This window comes from Metarhizium album, assembly GCF_000804445.1.
Source record: "Metarhizium album ARSEF 1941 chromosome Unknown scaffold_41, whole genome shotgun sequence".
Classification (NCBI taxonomy): domain Eukaryota; kingdom Fungi; phylum Ascomycota; class Sordariomycetes; order Hypocreales; family Clavicipitaceae; genus Metarhizium; species Metarhizium album.
The window spans coordinates 71,029-92,139 of NW_024467615.1; the positions used below are offsets into that span (position 1 = coordinate 71,029).

The 21,111-nt window shown below is 53.7% G+C and overlaps 6 protein-coding genes across 6 annotated transcripts; 4 read left to right on the forward strand and 2 right to left on the reverse strand.

The window, feature by feature from the left end:
* Positions 1–885: 885 nt before the first annotated feature.
* MAM_08040 (Heat-labile enterotoxin, A chain) lies at positions 886–3,666 on the reverse strand (the record flags this gene model as incomplete). Its single annotated transcript, XM_040826838.1, has 2 exons — positions 886–3,139; positions 3,368–3,666. The coding sequence occupies 2 exons, from the start codon at positions 3,664–3,666 to the stop codon at positions 886–888; spliced, it is 2,553 nt and encodes an 850-aa protein (XP_040675176.1).
* A 1,517-nt stretch (positions 3,667–5,183) lies between these two features.
* Positions 5,184–5,469, forward strand: MAM_08041 (uncharacterized protein; the record flags this gene model as incomplete). The annotated part of the gene is made up of 2 exons (XM_040826839.1): positions 5,184–5,214; positions 5,273–5,469. The coding sequence occupies 2 exons, from the start codon at positions 5,184–5,186 to the stop codon at positions 5,467–5,469; spliced, it is 228 nt and encodes a 75-aa protein (XP_040675177.1).
* Positions 5,470–7,653: 2,184 nt separating this feature from the next.
* MAM_08042 (ADAM 8 precursor) lies at positions 7,654–10,860 on the forward strand (the record flags this gene model as incomplete). The annotated part of the gene is made up of 3 exons (XM_040826840.1): positions 7,654–9,839; positions 9,961–10,540; positions 10,711–10,860. 3 exons carry the CDS (start codon positions 7,654–7,656, stop codon positions 10,858–10,860), a joined length of 2,916 nt encoding a protein of 971 aa, XP_040675178.1.
* Positions 10,861–13,212: 2,352 nt separating this feature from the next.
* On the forward strand, positions 13,213–15,576 carry MAM_08043 (Permease, cytosine/purines, uracil, thiamine, allantoin; the record flags this gene model as incomplete). Its single annotated transcript, XM_040826841.1, has 10 exons — positions 13,213–13,289; positions 13,340–13,607; positions 13,670–13,787; positions 13,858–13,959; positions 14,038–14,221; positions 14,302–14,689; positions 14,765–14,880; positions 14,944–15,021; positions 15,082–15,236; positions 15,308–15,576. 10 exons carry the CDS (start codon positions 13,213–13,215, stop codon positions 15,574–15,576), a joined length of 1,755 nt encoding a protein of 584 aa, XP_040675179.1.
* Positions 15,577–17,080: 1,504 nt separating this feature from the next.
* Positions 17,081–17,668, reverse strand: MAM_08044 (uncharacterized protein; the record flags this gene model as incomplete). Its single annotated transcript, XM_040826842.1, has 1 exon — positions 17,081–17,668. The coding sequence occupies one exon, from the start codon at positions 17,666–17,668 to the stop codon at positions 17,081–17,083; it is 588 nt and encodes a 195-aa protein (XP_040675180.1).
* A 2,157-nt stretch (positions 17,669–19,825) lies between these two features.
* On the forward strand, positions 19,826–20,914 carry MAM_08045 (Mpv17/PMP22; the record flags this gene model as incomplete). The annotated part of the gene is made up of 4 exons (XM_040826843.1): positions 19,826–19,894; positions 20,044–20,134; positions 20,213–20,754; positions 20,849–20,914. 4 exons carry the CDS (start codon positions 19,826–19,828, stop codon positions 20,912–20,914), a joined length of 768 nt encoding a protein of 255 aa, XP_040675181.1.
* Between the last annotated feature and the right edge of the window lie 197 nt (positions 20,915–21,111).

Sequence of the window (21,111 nt, forward strand, 5' to 3'; positions counted from 1 at the left end):
GCAAGGCCGTCAAGACGGGCGGGCATGGGCGAGAGTGAGCGACGCAAGAGGCTCGCGAAGTCGACAATCAAGGGCCAATTTGGTGGTTGCGTGTTCGCGCAGAATGATTGGTCAGGCTCCACGTCCTGGTGGGCCCGGTCAGGCACCACAACCCAAATCAGGCACCACTGCACAGTTGACCGCCTCGGGAAGTCCCCGCAACGCCGGTTCACACCATCAGTGATCACAACACACACTTTATGATTCGTGATTCTTGCCCTCCCAACGTCCAGAAGTTTCCCGGCAATGTCACCATGCGCCGTCGCATCCCGGGAACCAAGCGCTAACGTGGTTTTCGCGCCTGAGCAGCGACGCCGACTTCACGGGCACATTCTGCCGCGACAGCCAATTCAGTCTGGGGTGTCCGGGATGTGGGTGTGAGAACATGGGATATTCCTCGACGGAAATTTGTGTCCAACTATGTTGACGCATCGGACGTCACTGACCTCCGTGTCCGCACTGCATGGGAGACGTATTGCGACTGGACCATCCGCCAGCACAACATCATCACGTCACTCACAAGAATGAGCAGAGACCTTGCATCTCCCAGGCCGGTGGTGATGTGATGTATTACTCTTTTTGCACGAGCAGCTGGCGAGACGACAGTGAACTTACATTAGTTACAGTGGCGGCTGCATGACCGAAACATCCTGCTCAAGTCTCCTCTAACTTGAAGATGGCAGCCAGAACACCGCGCCTCCTGCCGCGGATTTCCTTGTCGTCGGGGACTGTCAACTCTGCGAAAAAGCTCTTGCTTCAACAGTTCAACACCTGACCAGACTCTGCCCACGGAAAGTCTGCTCCCCTTGATATCCGAGGCAGCTTAGACGAGCGTGAGACGTAGCATTACACCAGTTGGGGTGCTCTGTGGTTTGATTCTTTCTGCCCAAAGCTAGCCAAGGCCACGGTATCTTGTACCATTTCTCGAAGCTTCGTGAGACGTGTTTGTATCCTGTCCAACTCGTCTCTCAGTGGACCGTTGGCCGATTCATCATATTCCACGTCAAGAACTGTATCTATAATTCCAAGCATCAGGCTCACGAGAAATCCGTCAGGATCCCGTGGGATAGGGGGAATGAGTGGATTGACGAGTCCCTCGGGAGGCTCGGTACTAAGGATCCAGGGATTTCTTCGCCTCTCCCTCTCGGCTGCCTCGAGCTTTGCATCCTCGTAAAGCCTGCCGCATTTCATAGCAAGTAGAAGTTGCAGTCCGCGGCATGCTTCGTCATTCTCGACGGGGAAGACCCTGGTGATGTTCTCTTCCTTGAGCCGACCCTGGAGCACTTTCGCGACGTCGATTGCCTGCAGAATAGCAAACACATCAACAGAGGTGTCTGGCAAATCGAATCCCCCCAATCTCTTCGCCTCCTGCTTGATATAATCGCGCCCTGACAGAAGGCGCCGGTGAATATCTGCCAGTCCCTTTGACTGGCCAATAACGAAGGCGGTATCCAAAATGCGCGGCATCATTACAGGCACAGCTTTCAGATATTCTCCAGCCCTGACCAAGTGCGCGCGAGCATGCTGATAGGGGTACTCCTCAATGCGCGGCGTCAAAAAAGCGTCTCCTGGACCTGGTCCGAGCATTAAAAGTCCCTCCAAGAAAAACTGCTTCCACTTCAGCGGCGAATACGCTTCGACGGTCTCTCGGCTTGTCAGACGAGTGATGAACTTCGTGTTGAACGCTTCGCCCGTCTCCCTAAGTGAGAGGGCCTCGCCCTCGTGTAAAGCCGTCGGGATACCAAGTATTACTTCGCGCTGCTTGCGCAAAATCTCAGCAGCCAAAGAGTCTCTTATCTTTCCAATGGCTTCTCGTGAGCCAGTCTCGAGCTTCACTGGATCCAGTCCTGGCTCCGAGTCCATGTACGACTCGTGTATTTCGCTGCTAGCATTAAGCGCGCCGATGGTCTGCGCGGCCTCAGACACGACGCTCCTTGAAGTGATGGCAAGAGTATTATTCAACTTGAAAGCAAACTCTTGCTTCGGGTCGTTGTAGCTGTGCGAGTATATGTATCTAAAGACATGCTCATGGAGAAAATGATTCCAAAGCTCGTCGCGGACCTTGAGCAACTCCTCCTTGGTTGGAGGTTCAGGAGGGGGAGTAAAGGCTTGGATAATGATTCGAGCCAAGTGAAAAACAAAACCAAGAGGGACCAGGCCGCCCAGAATCAAGGCATCACCAATGAAGCACAAGGCCGAGTCAATGGTGATGATGGCAGAGTCCTCCCTCTCTTCGACTTCAGCCGCAGTATTGACAGCACAGCCCACAAAGGGGATGATGGCCGTGATGGCCGCCGCCCGGCCCAAGGCGGTTGAGTTTGTGACGAAGGCATGAACAACGGAGGTTACCCATAAGGCCTCTCCCGCCTCTCCGACAACCTTCATAATTGCGCCGCCATTTCCAGGACGTAATCTTGGCGAAGTCGGCTCAATCGGCCTATACGCAAGGAGCTTTGTTCGGACGTCTGAGAGCGACTTTATACCCTCTGCTTGCCACTCCCATGGCACCCTGCTCAGCTCGTATTTTGTTGCCAGCTCGACAAACTCTTTGTCTGATACGCTCTCAGCCCGTCTGGCGGCCTCGATCTGCTTAGCACCTGCTGGGGGCTCCTCCTCTGCCACCTCTTCTTCTCGGCGGTCGTCGCAATCCTGTGACGTCTGTCCTGACCGTCGGCAAAGCACAGAATTCTCCTGTCCTTTCCCTTTAGACGGCGGCAGGTCTTTGTTTTTTTTCGGCGAAGGCCTATAGAAGGCGCTTGCCTTGCCAACTTTGTACGTAATGTCAAACTGCAACGGACTGTCTCTGCTTAATCCTACCGCCTTGCCACTTTCGTCTGCGAATCTGAGGCCGCTCTCTGAGATGTCTGCCTCCAGATAGGGACTCCATCGCTCCTTGGTCCACGCCTCGTGACCTTTGGGGAACCCAGCAAGCTGGTACTGCGGCCCGCCGGCCCTGAGCTCGTTGTAGATGGCATTGTAGTCCTTGTTGCGCCGTACCACTCTATCTTTCCCAGGTGTGTCTCTGCCGTTACGCAGACGAGTAGAGCTGATGACCTGGTCCCATCGGATGCCGCCGGTTGCCAGGAATTCTCGCTCGGCTCTATGCAAGCAGTATGGCTGTCCGCAAGTCGTCATTTCGGCCCCTCCAAGCGAAGTAAAAGTATCTATAAAATTCGGCGTGGCATGAATCTCGTACAGCCAGGAAGCCCGCCCTGGGGCGGCGAAGATTTCCGCCCCCTGCGGACGGATCGAGGTAGAAACATACGGCGACCGCCCGTGAGTGAGGGTACTTCGTGAGTGCGCGTAGATGCTAAAGTCGGCAACGTACAGACTCGACTGCCGAGGTGGGAATCCTCCCTGTGCCCTGACTTGCTTGGGGGACAATGTGTCTACACGATACACAATTGCTGGGGTCGTGGTAATCTGGCGTTTGACGCTCCTGGGGTTGTAGTCGTGGTATGCTGCCTTTGCGTCATCTCGAATAACTTGAGTGGCTTGACCACTGAGCTGCAGCTCGCTGGCTGCGTTTGCGGTTGTGCCCTTCAAGGTGCCCGGTGTTTCGAGATCCGAGCTTGAAGCCGCAAAGGCCTGCCCTACAAAGATTGCAATGAATTTGTAGGCCTTCATGGCCTGCAAAGCTCCGCCGATCCGCTGTGTGTGTAGTGAATATGAGGACAAATGCCTCGTAGAATTTCGGCTACAGTAGTAGGTCAAGAGTGTGAAAAGCCAGCACTATTTGCAGACCATTCCACGCAATTTATATTTCGACTGGCTGCTCTAAACTAGGTGTTTCTTTAGCATCGTCTTCTCCCTGATATCGACCTGTCTGCTCACATAAAAATTGTAAAAATCAAAACTCGGAATGCCACGAGTCATGGCTACATCCCCACAGCAATGCTATAGAATTCATTTCCGAAAACCAGAGTAAGCTGATAGTTTGCCTTTTGCCCTGGCCCGTCGTCAGGCTTGCTCATTTCAAGACCCACATGGACAATGTGAAGGTCCTCGTTGAGAAGTGATGAACGAATAGCTACGTTCGTAGATACGAGGCAGCGTGTGCTGGAGGACCGCTCCTGGGCATGATGCAGACAGCTAGCGAAGAACAGCCGTGGTTGAGACCATTTTCACCATCTTCTGCCATTATGATACAATCTCACGAGCCGCGGAACTTTAGGCACCGGCACAAGAAGGTCGCTGGTGAGGCGATGTAGGTGCTTGTATGGGGCAAGTAGCTAGATATCTTATTCTGACATTCACTATTGGAGAACATGGCCGAGTTTCGGGTTTTTTTATTACTTGCGTAACATTGTATAGCAGAAATCTGCTGTCCAATATATCTAGTGATATTGTGCCGGATAACTTACTCCTTAACAGGTCAGAGTTATAATAAAACTGTAATATATAAATATACATATATATCGCCTTGGTTCCTGCTTACACGTGCACAGGCCCAATATAGACATAGTCATGATATACATGTCCTGCGGAAAGGGGCCATCTACAGCTCACCTGCACGTCCAAGAAACGTCCAAACCTATCCTTGTTCACTGCTGTTGCAACTTTCTGTGCGGAAACAGCACACTTCACCTTGATGTACTGTTCTATCAAAGGAAAGGTATATTCACTGCCGTATACCTCCAGCGTCGTGTCCCAAGAGTTGGTGAGAGAAATCTCGTCACCTTCTCGGGGTTCATGTACTGTTATATCGCTCTCTGCTGTCATATTGCGTAGGGTCTGGGTTATAGCTCCGCACAAGTCAGGTGCCAGCCACAGCCCGTCTATTTAAGCAATTCAATATGCTAGTCCCTGATTATATCGGTATAAATCCAGCATGGTCCTAAGATCAGGGCACCTCGCAATAAGTCGGTAGTCTAACAAAGGCCGATGAGGGACCTGGACCCCTAGGAACATTCTGGCAAGACGCTTCGTCATGTTCTTTACCAACTACATGTCCTAATAGTGGAGTATATGCCACTTTGGATAGTTCTTTAATATACATCCCTGACTCGCGGCCACAAATCCGAGCTGTATCAGTCTATTCCCTTACTATATCTACCCGGTGTTCTTTGCACTGTTGAAGAGGCCAAACGCCCAACCTCTCTCCAGTTCACCTACACACATACAAACTATCTGTGCTACTCCCCATGGTCCGCCTTGGGATTGTTGCCCTGGCCTGTGAGTTGTCCCTGTTGCTCCTCACGGCCGACTCTAGTGCTGCTGCTAACTTGGCCAGGTGCTGCCACGTCTTGCATGGCGCTCTCTGCCAGCAGACAGGTACCTGATGGTGCAGGCTCGTTAACCCAGGACGGGAGCCAAGTTGCTGGCATTGAGAATGCGGCGGAGGCGAGGCGCAAGTTTATTGAGGCAGCTCTCCAGGCAGCTTTGGAGGTTGCAGAGATGCTCAATCAAATGAAGGACACCGGCGCATAAGAGGAGCTCATATTTCCCCCCAACACCACAGGCGACCCGACATTATTGCGCAAAGCCTGATGGAAATTGCCTTTTGGTTTTCCTGGTGTTAACTGGTTTCTGATTGGGACAGTGGATTTGGATCGTCGGTTTTCGGTAGCAAATTGTCGGCCAAAGCTGTCGTCAATGTAACAAGGGCTTGGTCTGTCTGATCATGGCTCAGAGCAAATTACTTATATTTACATATAACATTATATAGTCTTAAGGTCCTTAGTTTCTTAATTTGACAGGCCTAACTAATAAGAGTTTTATATATAAAATAGTGCCTATATATATAACTTAACTAGGCAATAAAGAGATTTATGCCCTTTAGGCCTTATTGCCCTAATACCTTAGCGCCTAAGCCTATTAGTAGCTAATTAGGCTATTGTGATAGCTGCAACCTTTATGTATTGCAGCTAGTCATATAGTTGAGGCTTTTCCGTTTAACAGTCAAGCACATATAAGCAGGTGTGCTGCGACAATAGATTACAGGAACAAAGAAGAGTTTGATAATATTGTCTTGGAAAAAATCCGCATCTACATCGAGTTGCCGCATGTCCTGGTCAAGTCTAGCGTTGGGACACGGGCAGGCAAGCGTTCCCGCGCTGCGCCATGTTTCTGAATATGGGGCACGTGAAGCCAGGGCCTGCCTCATCATACGCGCGCGGGAGACGAGCACTTTGCTAGCCCGAGAAACAGAGTTTTTGTTTAGGGCTGCAAACCAGATTCCTCATGCCGTGCCACGCGTGGCAGCAGTTGGCTGTGTCCGACTCACAACTCTGCACTCGTCGCAAAGGCTGACAAATACGCTTATGAAGCAAAGCAAAACAAGCCACCATGCGGAGTATAATACTGTACCTTGGACGCAACAGGATTGCGACAAAGGCCGCGGTGCCAAGGCTTCGCACACATCTGCGCACGGAAGTCTATCTCGAAGGCCTTGGTCGGCAGCCAAGACTCCAGCCAGCACCCAAGACGCAGGACTAAAACCTGACGTGGACCCGGGCGACTGGCGCGTACGCGTACTGGCATTGCATTGGCGGCATTGGCGTGGGCGGGAGGAGACTTGCAGTTCTCAGAATATTAATTGTCCCCGGATTTATCGGCCTACTTGGCGTCGTCCCCTTGGACGGAGACTGGAGCACTACTCCAATATTGTGGTTCCGCCAAGACCCGTTTCGAACCATGAAACTGTAAAAGCTTCGGGTCAAGTGTGCGTTGATCACGGACGCGTGGCTCATCCAGACTACACGACGGGAACGGGCTTCCGAAGCAGGCTTACTAGCTGTGTGTGGTGGCTGAGTTGCCGCGTATGTTGGCTGCTGACAATTCATGTCAGAATCGACTCGACCTGTAGTCGTCCGTTCTTGGTAGCAAGCCGATCCCTTATGCAGCTTACAGTCATGGCTGACTGTGACTTGAGCCTCCTGTCTGGTCAGACATGAATGGTAAATGGTATTTCCCGTAGCTGGTTGTCCCCGTCCGTGGACCTGCACTTCAAGCCGGAGGGCCAAGTTTACGCCATTTAGCAGTCGCCGTCTCAAAACCATCGGGAGAATGAGGCCAGAGGCCGCGTTGGCCAGTGGTCAGTAGTCAAGAAGCAGGGCTTGGAGAGAGAGACCCAATGTTTACCACACACGAAATAGGACGACGCACGAAATAGACCCCGAAGTTTCGTTTCTTCATGTCTGCGCCTTGGCTTGGCCGTAAAAAAAAAGGCCTCGCGCGGAGGCTATGCAAGTTCTTGGCCGCCAAGTTTCGTTTCTTTCGTCCTTCGTCGTCAACGACGCCCGGAATGCGACGCCAGATTCTAACAAAACATATATCATCATGCGTTGCCACTCACCTTGTCCCTGGTGAACAGTCAGACCGGGCCGGGATGATTTTCTCTTCTTCTTCCCCGCTGCAGTTCAAACAGAATGCAGATACCCAATCTATTGCCCGCGTTTTGGGTCATACTTTTGTTGCTGATACGGCATAGCAATGGTTCGTGTTTCACTGTGTGGTGTTTGGATGTTATTTCTCTTGGCCCATGGCTGTGTTGACAAAATCTCATAATCTGCAGGCGAATCGTTCCGCAATGACAACCATCGAGAGGTATTCCGCCTAGATGGGGTCAAGTATTCGGAGCTCGTCACAAGATCGGCATCGCAGAGTGTAAGAATGTCCTTCTTCATCCGCGGCGCCCTGCACGAGAAGGTCATCTTGGATCTGCAACGGAATGACGATCTCTTTTTGCACCCCGTTGTTGTACGTCATGTTGGAGCGGACGGGTCCACACAGTCGGTTGCCACCATACCGGCGGGCAGCCACCTAGCATTTCGCGGCACGGCACGCTTGGAGCAAGACGGAGGGAGACAGGCAGAAACAGTGTCCCCTTCGGGATGGGCAAGGATGTCGTTCTCTGTGAGGGACGGAGAGCAACTCGGTGAAGGTGCATTCAGCATCAACGGCATTGAGTATCATGTTGTGCAGGACTCCACCTACCGAAGAACACGATCTCCCGGGGAGCCGGATGTTTCGATTGAAGCAGGCTCAGGTCCGCGCTTGGTGGCATGGACAGAGTCTTCACAGCTGCCATACCTCGGCCTCGAACTCAAAAAGAGACAGCAAAATAATGTGACGTGCCCTATTTCCGAACTCGACTTCAACAAGGTCCATCTCGGTCTGGCGACTGGCAACAAGGACATGGCGAGACGCCAGAGCGGCGGTTTAAGTGGTCTGGACCTCGGCAGCCTAGTTCGATCGCCTCCCGATTGTCCCACGTCGCGGAAAATTGCACTGCTTGGAATCGCCACGGATTGTTCCTACACAGCACAGTTCGAATCGTCGGACCAGCTCCGCGAACATGTGTTGTCGGTTGTGAATACTGCGTCTGGGCTGTACGAGCGGAGCTTCAACATGTCGTTGAGGGTACAAAACCTGACGATAAGCGACCGAAACTGCCCGAGCAGCGGTGCTTCGAGTTCAACGCCGTGGAATCTGGATTGCGGTGGCCAAGTAGACATCTCAGGTCGGCTCCAGCGCCTCACCAGCTGGAAACGCAGCACGGGACCAGACGGCAACGCAGTCTGGTCTCTGTTCAGTGCATGTCCGTCCGGCTCAACTGTCGGCATCGCCTGGATCGGAACCGCATGCAACGGAGGCGACAGCCAGTCGAGGGGAGCGCCAGGAGCCAATGTGGTTGTTAGGACGCGATCCGAGTGGCAGGTCCTGGCACACGAGCTCGGACACAACTTTGGAGCGGTCCATGACTGCACGGCAGAATGCCGCTCTGCCTCTTCGGAGCGATGCTGCCCTCTCAGCGGGAGTGCTTGTGACGCGAATGGGAGATATATCATGAACCCGGCGGCCTCGACCAGCATGACAGAGTTCTCGCCATGTACCATTGCCACCATCTGCACCGCAATGCAGCGCAACCTCATCCGCACGTCTTGTCTGTCGGACAATGAGAATGTGAGGACGATTTCAAGTGGAGTGTGCGGCAACGGCGTCGTCGAGCCTGGCGAGGAGTGCGACTGCGGAGGAGAAGCGGGCTGCGGCGCAAGCAGTCGATGTTGTAATCCAGCAACTTGCCAGCTCGTCAACGGCGCCGCGTGCGATCCTTCCAACGACGGCTGTTGCACGTCACAGTGCCAGGTATCGAGCAGCGGCAGTGTTTGCAGAGCGAGTACTGGGCCGTGCGACCCGGAAGAATCGTGCAATGGATCTTCAGCCTCGTGCCCGACGGATGTCCGGCTTCCTGATGGACAGTCGTGTGGCGACGGGAACAACGGCACCACATGCGCCTCGGGACAATGCACGTCGCGCAGCATGCAATGCAGCCTGGTGCTTTTCAACTCGACCGGCCGGTCGGCGAGTGCGTCGGCTTGTGACTTCAACAGCTGCCAAATGAATTGCTCTCCCACGGGGTCAGGATCGAACTCGGATTCGCAGTCATGTCGGGTGACGGGGGCCGACTTCCTGGACGGCACGCCGTGTGGCGGCGCCGGGACAGCATCTCTCTGCTACGGCGGGACGTGTCGGGCGGCGGAAAGTGGCGGCGGAGGCGGCGGAGCCAGCGAATGGATCAACAGAAACAGGAGCGCCTTCATTGCCATAGTGGTGATTGGAGGTGTTGCGGTGGTGCTGGCGGCGTGGTGCGGTGTTGCGTGTGTCCGTCGAAGGAGAACACGAAGCCGAAGGGCGGAGGAGAGCCAGGCCAGAATGGCAGCTCTGCGCGCGGGGGCCCCGCACATGGAGCCAGCCAACCAATCAGTCCAAGTCCCGCCTGCGGCTGTCTTCCCCGGGCCGCCACCTCGGCCCATGTCTCGCCTCTCCCGCGCTCCGACGCTGACGCATCGATACATGTAGGCCTCCGGAGTGTGTGTACACTGTCTATAGACGATGGGTGGATGTTTGTCATGCATGATAATTTAGCAAGAAAGGCATCTATTCGGATGCATGCCATGCCTGGCTCTTGCGCATTAGTGTCACGTGTTTCATCCTACATAGTAAGGGTCGCCCCTGCCCACCCAGCCCTCGGGCCGACACCAGATCCGTGGCCGTTTTGTACGGCAACTTGACCCGACTTCATGCCTGCCCCTTGTCGCCGGCTACAGATAGTCTCAACGTGATTATTTCCGACAACCAGCGAGTGAGCCGAGACAGGAACGACGACGTGGCGGCGCGGGCTGCAGGCACGGCACCGGACCAGCTCTCCGCCTCCGCCCTGTCGACACCTCGGCCTGCACCGTCTCATGTCGACATGGCCAACAGCGACCTCATGGCCATCCTGTCGGCGCGCACTTACCCTATTCCGACTGCCCCAAACACTCTAACCAACTTTCCTGCTTGCGATTCCCCACGGCCCTCGTCGTTCGACCTAGATATTGACCGTGAGACTGGAGCCAGCCTGTGTGGAGCTGATGCCGGGGGCCTCGGCAACTTGATGAGTCGTCATAATCCGCAGCCTACGTTTGTTCCAAGACACCAATCTGCTGCAACGTCTTTTTTCAAGACCACTGCGTCAGAGAGACAACCCAGCGTTGGCCCGGAGGGATCAAGAGAAGTGAGTCGTCACGAAATTAGGCTCGCTCTAACAGCAGCATTGCTAAGTTGCCCATCTTGCCTTGGACGAAGAGGAGGAAGAGACAGATACGTGAGGCCCAACGAGCCTATCGCCTGTGCAAAGAATCCAGAATATCCTTCCTGACCCAAAATGTATCTGAACTAGAGCAGGCCATTGAGGACATGAGCACCACCGTTGTCACCTTGAGCGACTCTCTTCTTCAATCTGGTGTTCTTGCGCCTCACGCCAATCTGAGCTGTACTCGGGAGACGTTGGAGAAATGCTTGCGGTTGGCCAAAACCACCAATTCCGACGATTAAGGGGAATCAAGCCCAAGCGAGTCTGTAAAAAACAGATGCAAAATCGAGGAACCACGTGTCGCTAACAGTCTGCTCGGGCAGCCGTCATGAGATCCGGAGCTCTTTATGCAATCTTTGCTACCCCAGCCTGCAACACGGCCAAGTACGCAAGACTCGCAAGCAGATTTTCCCGTCCAGTGCTCTGCATTCATGGATCAACTACCCATGGCCATCCTTTACCACGGATACCTGGTGCTGACTAATCCTTCCGTTCCGGCTGAAGGCATTCGGCGAAAGTTTGGACTGTTGTATCCAGCAATGGCCGTGGCTGCCTCGCAGCCTACTTTGCCGCAGCTCTGCATGCCGAGATCATCTAGAACGAACTAGGCAATCGCTGGAGGTCGGTTCCCTTTTTTCAACTTGGCGGTGCCGGAACCCACTACACTTGGCCGCCGGAACTGGGTCCCTATAGGCGCCGATCCCGCCATTGGCAGGCAAGATCTGTCCCTCTGTCAGATTTCTCCCCCGATATACAGAAACAGCTCAATGGCGACTGGTTTGACATGCAGGATGTCGAGTGCTTTCTCGTGGAGAGAGACGTCAAACTTGTGGCTGCCGCCGGCACCGCGGGTGATTTAAACGACAACACACCACGAGGACAAGCCCGTGCTAATGCACACAAGCTGACCTCCGGGATGGTTCCTTTCCAAAACAAAAATTCGAAGGATCCTCCCCCGACGCTTGGTGACTCATTTGCCTAGCATTGCTCAGCAATGCCTTTTGCCTAGGCAGATCCGCTGGTTTTCGCCGATCCGATGTTGAAACAGCACTCAACAAAGCCGTCTTGGTTTAAAGGCGCCGACGAGTCTCTATGACGTATGATTTTTCCCCAACAAAATGCATCTGACTATTCGATCTGTAGAAATAACGAATATATGATGCCCGTAGAAAGGAAGACGGTCGCACCAACAGTGTCTTCTCTTTTTCTCAAATGAACTCCTTTGCCGATGTGAAGTTGCTCAAGCTCATCTCCGCACATTCACTCGGTATTCTGAAACAAAACTGCGAGTAGAGTACTTTCTTGCCCAGTATCCGCGGGAGCCAAAGGAGCACTTCTCAAACAGGGAAGCAAAAAAATTTACAAGCCCACAGGAAAGACTATGGCGTTGACATGACTTGGCGCAGAACAGCTTGCGGCCCCGTTCTTGTATATTGTTACCAGTCCCACAATGGACTTTGTGTGGTGCTCCGCATCATGTCTTTCTCCTCTTCCTTGCGTACGGACAGGGTCGAAGGGCAGCGATGCTACGCAGATGTCAGGTCAAGTCACCGGGTCATCCAGTATGTCCTGCTTTAAGGAACAAATGGATCACGTCCCGCCGTTGGATCCTCTGCCTTGTCAACAACAGGAACTTCGCTTGTCGACAATGACAGCTTTCGCAATCCTTCGCCTGGTTTCCCACTTACATAGTACGAAGGAGCTCGCCAATGTGACGCTCATCATGCAACTTAATACATGTTTGTTACAAGGTAACACGTGGGGCTGCGGATGTCTGCAGGCCCCAGCGGGAACCTAATGTGTTGTGCGATATTACAGCCTCCACCATCCCTTGGCGGCATGTAAACTTATCGCTACATGGATGTGATTACCCACCTGAGAACAAACTTAGACAAGGGGATCCCATCCGGCATGACCAGTCTCAAAGCGGACTCTTCAAGAAGCCCAGGTCTCAACTGCTCACACGACAAGACGGAGGTAATCATGGCTATCGCCTCGGCCCCCACCAACCAACGAACTTGCCTGCCTGCTCGCCGGAACCGCCGAACGCTCCGTCCTATGGTGGGAAGCGAGAATGGAGACGGTGGGATGACTTGGCAAGGCAAACATGCCCGGCATGCAGAACATGACGTGCGGGCCGACATGAGACGAAACTGGGGCTCACAAGGAGGGTCAAATTTTGAACCAACAGAAGACGCCTTTCCTTGCCCCTCTAACGTTACCAGGATTTGAGCCAGGGTTAGCCGGTATATGAATGTATAGTATACGGAGTACTCCGTACCTTGCCTTGGTACGACATGGTGTGCTTTCTCGGTCAACCACAGGGTTTTACGTATTGTCCCTACAGGTACGCAGACTCCTCTCTTCAGCTTTCCCATTCTAGGCCTGGGTGGATATCACAATAATAGCCCTTCCCAAGCTGATAAACCACAAAGGTCCCTGCCCGCATGTCTGTGTTGGCCACACTACCGTTATAAACATTGTCGGGAGATACGACGCCGCTGTGGATGACGACAACGACGACGGCGGCGGCGGCATCGGCGACGGGCTATTCAAGACCGCGACCAGAAGCCGGGGGCAAATTTCCTCTCGCAATGGACCAAAGACGAAACACGTCCCTGAGGGAGCGTTTACAATGGTTGTACAACCTGATGATTCACCTACCTTGCCCGTCCGCCTTGTGCAGGTTCGCCGCAGCTGACCTCTGCTTGCCTCCAACAGTCCCAAAGACGATGACGCCAACTACGAAAACACCACATGGTGTAATCGCGACCTGATTCCCATTCCCCAGGAAAGACGAACCTATGGCGCCATCTCGTACATGGGTAAGGCACCTGGCTGCGTGGTTGTCCTGACTGTTGCGACAACAGTTTCCTCTGACATCTTGACAGCATACTGGACCGTCTCGGGCTCGAACATCTCGGCCTGGAGCGTCGGAAGCACGCTGCTGGCATTCGGGCTCACTCCACAACAAGCCATCGCGGCCGTGGTAAGTACCGGTTGGCGCGTCCATGCACTACCAGCGGTGACTGACGTGCAGTTCTAACCAAGGTTCTTGGCGGCGTTATTACCGGTCTTCTCGCGGTGGCCTGTGGTTGGATGGGTGCCCAACACTACATTGGCTATACGGTTTGCAGTCGATTCTCGTGGGGAATGAGAGGGTCATACTGTCAGTTCATCGCCCGGTTCCCTGTTCATGGCATGTTGGGCCCATGAGCTAATCAGACTCCAACCGGCAGTTCCTGTTATCCTGCGCGTCTTTATCGCATCCATGTGGTTCGGCATCCAGGCATTCTGGGGCGGCCAGGCTACTCGAGTTTGCATCGGAGCCGTCATTCCCGGTAAGTTCTTCCATGGGTCATCAAGGCCTTGATGCAAAGCCATCTGCCGGGCGTGACTCTGACACGAGACTCGACAAGGCCTCGCTCGTCTGCCCAACTCCTTTTCGGCCAGCTCTCACCTCGAAACGAAGGATTTTATCGGCTTGGTGGTTTGGATGTGCGCCTTTGTACCGGCAATCCTGATCCGCCCCGAACGGCTACAGCTTCCGTTCGCCGTTTGCTTTGTTCTTTTCTGCTGCACCGCCTTCGGTCTGCTCACATGGTAGGACCAAATTGGCCGAACTTGAGTTGTTTACAACACACCGCTGCTTGGGCCATTGTGCTGACTTGGACAAAATCAAGGTCTGTCAGCCAGGCCAATGGTCCCGGAGCCATGTTCCAGGAGCCTGGGACGGCACCCAACCTGGGATGGGCCTTCATGTTCAGCTTGACTGCCATTCTGGGAGCTTGGGGCGGAGGCACTCTGGGCCAATCGGACTGGACTCGATATGCAACGAGGCAATTGGCGCCGGTGCCGTCGCAGCTCGTCGCAACGCCGCTGACTATTTCCGTCACTGCCATCATTGGCATCGTGGTTACCAGCGCCTCACGCGACGTCCTCGGCGGCGACGTCGTCATTTGGAATCCCATTTACCTGCTTGCCGCCATGCAGGAATACTACGGGTCGGGCGCTGGCGTTCGGGCCGGCGTCTTCTTTGGCGGATTGGGCCTCGTTGCTTCTCAGCTCTCTGTAAGAAGCTCGGAGACTCTGCGCATATCGAGCGTCGTGCAACCGCTGACGGCTATTCACATGCGCTGATCTTAGATCTCCGTCGTCCTCAACGCCATGTCGTGCGGCATGGACATGGCCGGCCTTTGGCCTCGCTACATCAACATCCGACGCGGAGCCGCCCTCATGGCCGTCATTGGCATCGCCGTTCAGTAATTCTCACCTCCCTGCTGTCTTGTGCGGCTGTTGCCCGGCAAGCTGCTGACAAGGAACAGGCCGTGGCAATTGCTCGCCACTGCTGCCAAATTTCTCCAGGTCCTCGGCGGCTTTGGCATCTTTCTGGCCCCCCTGACGTGAGTACAGTCCATAACAGAGTAGGAAGAATCGGCGCGGGTGTCTGACAGCCAACGCAGCGGCATCATGCTTGCGGATTATCACGTCATCAGGCGACGTAAGCTCAAGATAGGCGACCTTTACCGCGGAGACGGTTCGTCGATTTACTGGTACGACGGCGGATTCAACTGGCGCGCCCTCGCGGCCTTTTCCATGGGCGCATGGCCCATGATCCGTAAGACGCATCCATCCGTCCATACTTGTGCAGGAGGTCCATGTCCGGCCAGCTAACACGACTTGTTGCAGCCGGTCTCGCGGCCTCTGTCAATGCCACTGAGGATCCGGCCTGGACGGCCTGGATCCGACTGTACAACCTGAGTTTTGTAGTCGGCCTGGCCATGGGCTTCGTCGTGTTCTGGGGGCTGAATCGCGCATTCCCCCCGCCTGGACTGGGTGAGCAGTCCGACTTTGAGCCCATCCACGGCATCATGGCCCCGTCGCTTGACAGTCCCAGCGATGGGCATTTCGGGGGGCATGGTCAGCAGGAGAAGACGCTGCCAATCCGAGTTGCTTAGGGACGGTCCCGTGCCAATGTCACCCGGATATTTACACGAGGGCTATCATGCCGAGGAACAAAAAGTCTTTGATCTGCTCTTGCATCTGCTCGATTCCCCACTGTCTCTGCTGATTTTGTCGTGTTTTGCAATGCACAACTCCTGCCTTGATGGTGCTGAAGGTTCAAACACCCGCGCTTGGAATGAACAACAGCTTGAGTCGTGCGTTGCGCCTGTCCTGTAGGGGCTGGAAGTCCAACACCACTCCTGACCGCTGCGTAGAGCTGGGAAGAGCGAGGAGGGTGTGGGCTGCGAAGGATGGGAACCGATAATTCAAGTTTTGATTACATAAACGGCACCGAGGCAGATCTGCTTGGCTCTATTGTAGGCTTATCGAGACGATGCTCTCTGCATCGAACTTGTCGCAGATTGATTGAGTGAGACATGTGGGGCGACGAGACACTGCGATGGGGGCCAAGAAAGTCGTGCCGCATCTTTGTTGAAACATGATTTGAAAAATCCAACGCCATGGTTCTGTCTCTTCCTTATTCCCGCTCTCGTTATTGCTTTGCGGCATGTCCTGGCGGAGGGGACAAAGCCAGGAATGCTGCTTTTCTCGACGCTTGGTCGACCGAGACGTTGAAGCGGTGGAATGCTTTTCAACGTCTACTCCGTACGTGCAATGGCAATGACAGATGCTCCTTCCTCCTACCGACGGGAAAAGATGGACTGCGGGACCGTCGGCGTATTTTGGGGCATGCGGCATGTCGGACTTGGCCAAGAAGAGATGGATCATCTTTATTACATTGCACGTCTATGCTTGTATGCTCGCAAGCTCTCTAACACCAGGTAGCCGTTGTCTCTTTGACTGCCGAGCGCGATAACGGGCCGGCTCGGAGGAGGACCTCTTGCAAGTACGTACCTCGAGTCGCTGTAAGGGGCAAGGAGAATCCATGCATTATCATAGCACTAACCAACCGATCGATGGACGCCGTTAAAAAAATTATCTTTGCGACTGGGCAAACCAAGTTCGGACTGCCGTGGTGTGGGCAAAAAATCGATCCCGCCAGGACTCGAACCTGGAACCTCGGCCACCGGAAAGCCGCGATCTAAGCCATTGATCTACGAGACCACTTGGGGGTTCGAGTAATATTCACATTTATATAGTAAATGTCAATGGTGATGCTCTAGGAAGGGAGCATGGCTGCGCGCCAAATAACTCCCAGAACCAAAATGACCAATTACTGACTTTTAAGTGATTCTTAGGTTCACGTTGGCGGACTACGGGCTATTTAAAAGCCAACAGATTAGTTCCTAGCAAAAGTACGAGACGCCTGCGGGCTGACAGCCGTGCCGTCTAGCGATGGCATGGCAAACCGTCGTAGTCAATGACGCGGTCCAAAAAAAAAAAAAAAAAAAAAAAAAAAAAAAAAAGTATGTCACATTTCTCATCCCAAACCTGTCCGGCAGCTTTCAGAGCCCACGGCGTCTCCTGTGGTAGCACTGTACAGCGTTTAATCTCTATTTACAAAATTCCGGGAATAATGCTGCCGCCCAGGATACCCCCTCCTGGGAAACCACCTCCCAGGAAGCCACGACCAGGAGCAGAGGCTGCCGTTGGGATTGCCGTTACCGTTACTGTTGTTGTTGTCGTCGGCGACGTGGCTCCAGCTGGTGCGTTGCCGGTACCGTCACCGGCTCCCGCTGCTGGAGCAGTCACAGCGCTATTGTCAGTCTCAGATGGAATAGATGAAGTAATAGGGCAATCGTCAACCGGAGCTTGATCTGGATCCACACCGCCATTTTCAACGGACTCGCCATCGTTGCCCGGGTTCCCAGGATCGGAATCTCCCGTTTGGGCATCAGTTGGGGTTTCCGTCGCGTCGGGTTCCTCAGAGACATCGTCGATGCCGTCGCCATCAGAATCCAGAGCCTGCGGACTTCGCTTGCGCAGGCTAGTCACGAAATCGTCAATCTCGTCCGTCTGCTGTTTGGCGAGGCCAGGGGCTTCCTTCTCATTGTCCATGGCTAGTATCTGGCGCACGGCGGCGGGACCTGCCACGGCGGTGCCAGGCAAGAGGGCGAGAGCAACGGCAACAAGACTAGACTTCATGATGAGCAGTCGGCTTGAAAGAAGAAAGAATTGGTACAAGGTGTGTCTTATATGTGTTTAAAAGATCTGAAAGAGTAAAAATATTGGTGTGTCAAGTCCTGTTGGTCGTTTTTGCTTCTGCTTCGTGATGAGGTCTTTCTTCTTTCTTGCTTTCCCCCTCTTTTTGGCCCTTTTTGCTGGCTTCTCTTCTTTTTATATGTCTCTTCCCGTGCCAGCATGTCGGTGGCTACACTGCCTTTATATAGTTACGATGTTATGTGTGCAGGAGGCGTGGTCGGCCTCCTACTCTCCAGCCAGGCCTGGTTTGGATCCATCCCTCCTGTACATGTGGCTGCAGCACCAAGATTTTGTCAAAAGTTGAGCGTGTTGTAGATGCTGGCATTCTACGTGAGCGGACAAGACGTGACAGGAATGCAGCAAGGGGGTTGGATATTGTGCCAGTACTAGCGGGTATATGTCGTGCACTTGATCAACTGCCTATTTGTTGGTGCGCTGCATGAGAACGAGGTATCTGGGCCACTTTCTTTGCTCGATTGCCCGATTGCGAGCGGGTTTACATTGATGGACGCGTGCCATATTGCTGTTGCTGCGATTCCTTGACGCGTCGACCAGTAAAATTGTGCGGTTGGCAGTCCATCGAGGTGTCTGGCATACGTAGTCCAGTCCTTGGAGGATGAATCATTTGTAAATTGCGATGGCGCGAAGATTCATTCCCGAAAGACAAACGAGGCCAGGCACTGGGGGTGGGAATGTGGACTTGTAGTGACGTATAACTTGATCAAATCTGCCGCATGTAAAACTCCCCAAACACTCCAACATCCTACCCCAAGCTTCATTCACTGTCTTGTCAATGCCCAAGAGCCGGGCGGCAGTCTGGACGCTGCACGCGTCCGCCGACCACGCACCAACTACACAACATGAATGATGTTGAAGCCGCGTCATAATGCCATGCCCCAAGCTTTGACTTGGGCATGGAGCTTAGTTCCTACCTACGGAAAATACACAAGAATACTTCCAAGGTTTCAATAAACTCAATTACCCTCTATCAATATTCAAACTCAACATCACAAGCAAGCACGCTCTGATCTTTTTAATTCTGTGATGCCAAGTCTTGACTTGCCTCCTAAAAGATCCACAGTCATACACCAAGAAGAAACACTTGCAAGCTACTGCCGTTTTTGTATTGAGGAGTGGTGCGGTAATCGAGTCATTGCCAACGAGATCGTTGCAGGACATGACAAGAATGATTTTAACCGGTTGAGCACCCTCGACGGATTCTGAAAACATAGCTGCGCTGAAAACGCCTTTCGCTATGCTAGATGGTGAGTCAAGAAGACGCATGAGCTGCCGGAGCAGGAATGCGAATTTAAACGTAGTCAACGTATAAGAAGTGAACGAAAGAAAGGGTAGTAAGGAGCTGCGCAAGCGTGCTCTCGACTCGTTCATCTTGGATGGTTGTTTTCCGCCCATTGGGTTTTCGCCCCGAATCGGCTCATAGGTTGTGCCGACTTACTCCGTACGATCTAGGACAACTGTTGGCCCTTGATAAACTTGGCCTTACATGTTTGCAGCTGTCAAATAGAAATATACCCACCTGCAAACCCGGCTCATCTCGAGCAGGAAAGCAAAGACGGAGGCATCAAAGACGCGCCTCAAGCCACCGTAGGATGAATGTCCCCACTGTGTCGTCACTGCATCCATGTCCCCACCGTGCCGCCGTGCCATCCAGACGGTGCACACTGCAGTCGGTCAGGCGGTCAGGCGGCTTGGCAGGTGGCCGTACTCCGTACAGTGCGTCGCCAACCACCAACCACAAACCACAAACCACAAACCACAAACCCTGAACCGACCGTCGTCAGTCCTTTTGGCCACCTTGGCAATCCGATCCCCATCGCCGCCAATCTCTCTGCCTCGTCAACATCTTCTGTTGCGGCTTCCATCGCTTCTGCCTCTGTTTCTTTTGTTGCCTCCTTCACCCCGCGCAACAAAGACGTCCGACCTGCAGCCTTAGACCACCGCCCGCGTCGGCGTCGTCATCGATCGGGAATCGCCGAGTCGCTGAATCCACCCGCTGGTGCGATTCTCGTCCCCAGTCTCGGCCCGCCTTCCTTTTCTGCCTTTTCATCCTCCCTTGCCCTCGCGCCAATTTCGCCCGCCATGTCCTGGCAACTCAGCAGCAGACGGCTCCTCCGGTCCATCAACGAAAAGTATCTCTTTGGTCGCATAGTAAGTATCGGTTCTCGTGGATGTGCCTACGCCTCCACTGTCTGCATCCTCGTCCTCGAGATTGGATTCAGCCCATCGACGTCAACATGTGGCGTCCCTGGATCTGGCGTTTCTTTTGCAGTCCATCTAACCCGCGTCCTCTCTCCCAGCCGATTCTCCATGCCATCGTCTTCTTAATCGAGATGGCCCTCATCGCTCGATTGACGGCGAGATTCAATACATACTATGAAGAACGACCACGTACGCATGCATGCGCCTACAGACAGTCCTGCCGCTCATGATTTCCACCGACATGGCTAACCACTGCCCAAAATGTAGTCATGACCATGATGGTCACCAATGCCATATTGGGTGGCGTCGCCGACACCGTTGCCCAGAGCATCACTGCTATACGAACACGCGCTTCTCAGAAGAGCTTGGGCCCAGATAAGGACGAGTTTTCCATTGAGATCCACGAACTCAACCGCAAAAGCGCAGACTTTGAACGCGACTTTATTCCCAACCCCAAGGCCCCGCCAGCAGCCTTTGACTTTGAGCGGTTGACCCGTTTCATGGCCTATGGTTTCTGCGTCGCGCCCCTTCAGTTCAAATGGTTTCGATTCCTTGAACGAGCTTTCCCCATCACCAAGACCAGCGCATTTGGGCCAGCCACGAAGCGCGTCGTGTTTGATCAGTTTGTGTATGCCCCCTTCGGTGTGGGCCTGTTCTTTGTCGCCATGACCGTTGCCGAAGGTGGTGGACGTCGCGCCATTAGCAGCAAGCTCCGCGACATGTATGTACCTACCCTCAAGGCCAACTATGTGGTCTGGCCGGCTGTGCAGATTGTCAACTTCCGCCTCATGCCCGTACAGTTTCAGCTGGTAAGTTTGACTAGTCCATCCCTGAATGATGGACCACTCCCCCGGCCTCGGCATATCAATCACCATTTTACTGACTAGCATCTGCGCTGCGTAGCCGTTCGTATCGACTGTTGGCATCGCTTGGACGGCGTACTTGTCTCTAACCAACGCCTCCGACTAGATGCATTAAAAAATCGGGCATGAGATGCGTGTGAAATGGAGCAGCTACCAGAAACGGTCCACCACATGCACCACATTGAATGGCCAGCGGATTCCGCAGCACGTGGTCCGTCAATACGGCCATGGGGCCTTGCTATCGGACTGGCCATGGCACATACACATTTAGATGTCTTTGATTCGGGTTGCAATTTCGACGTT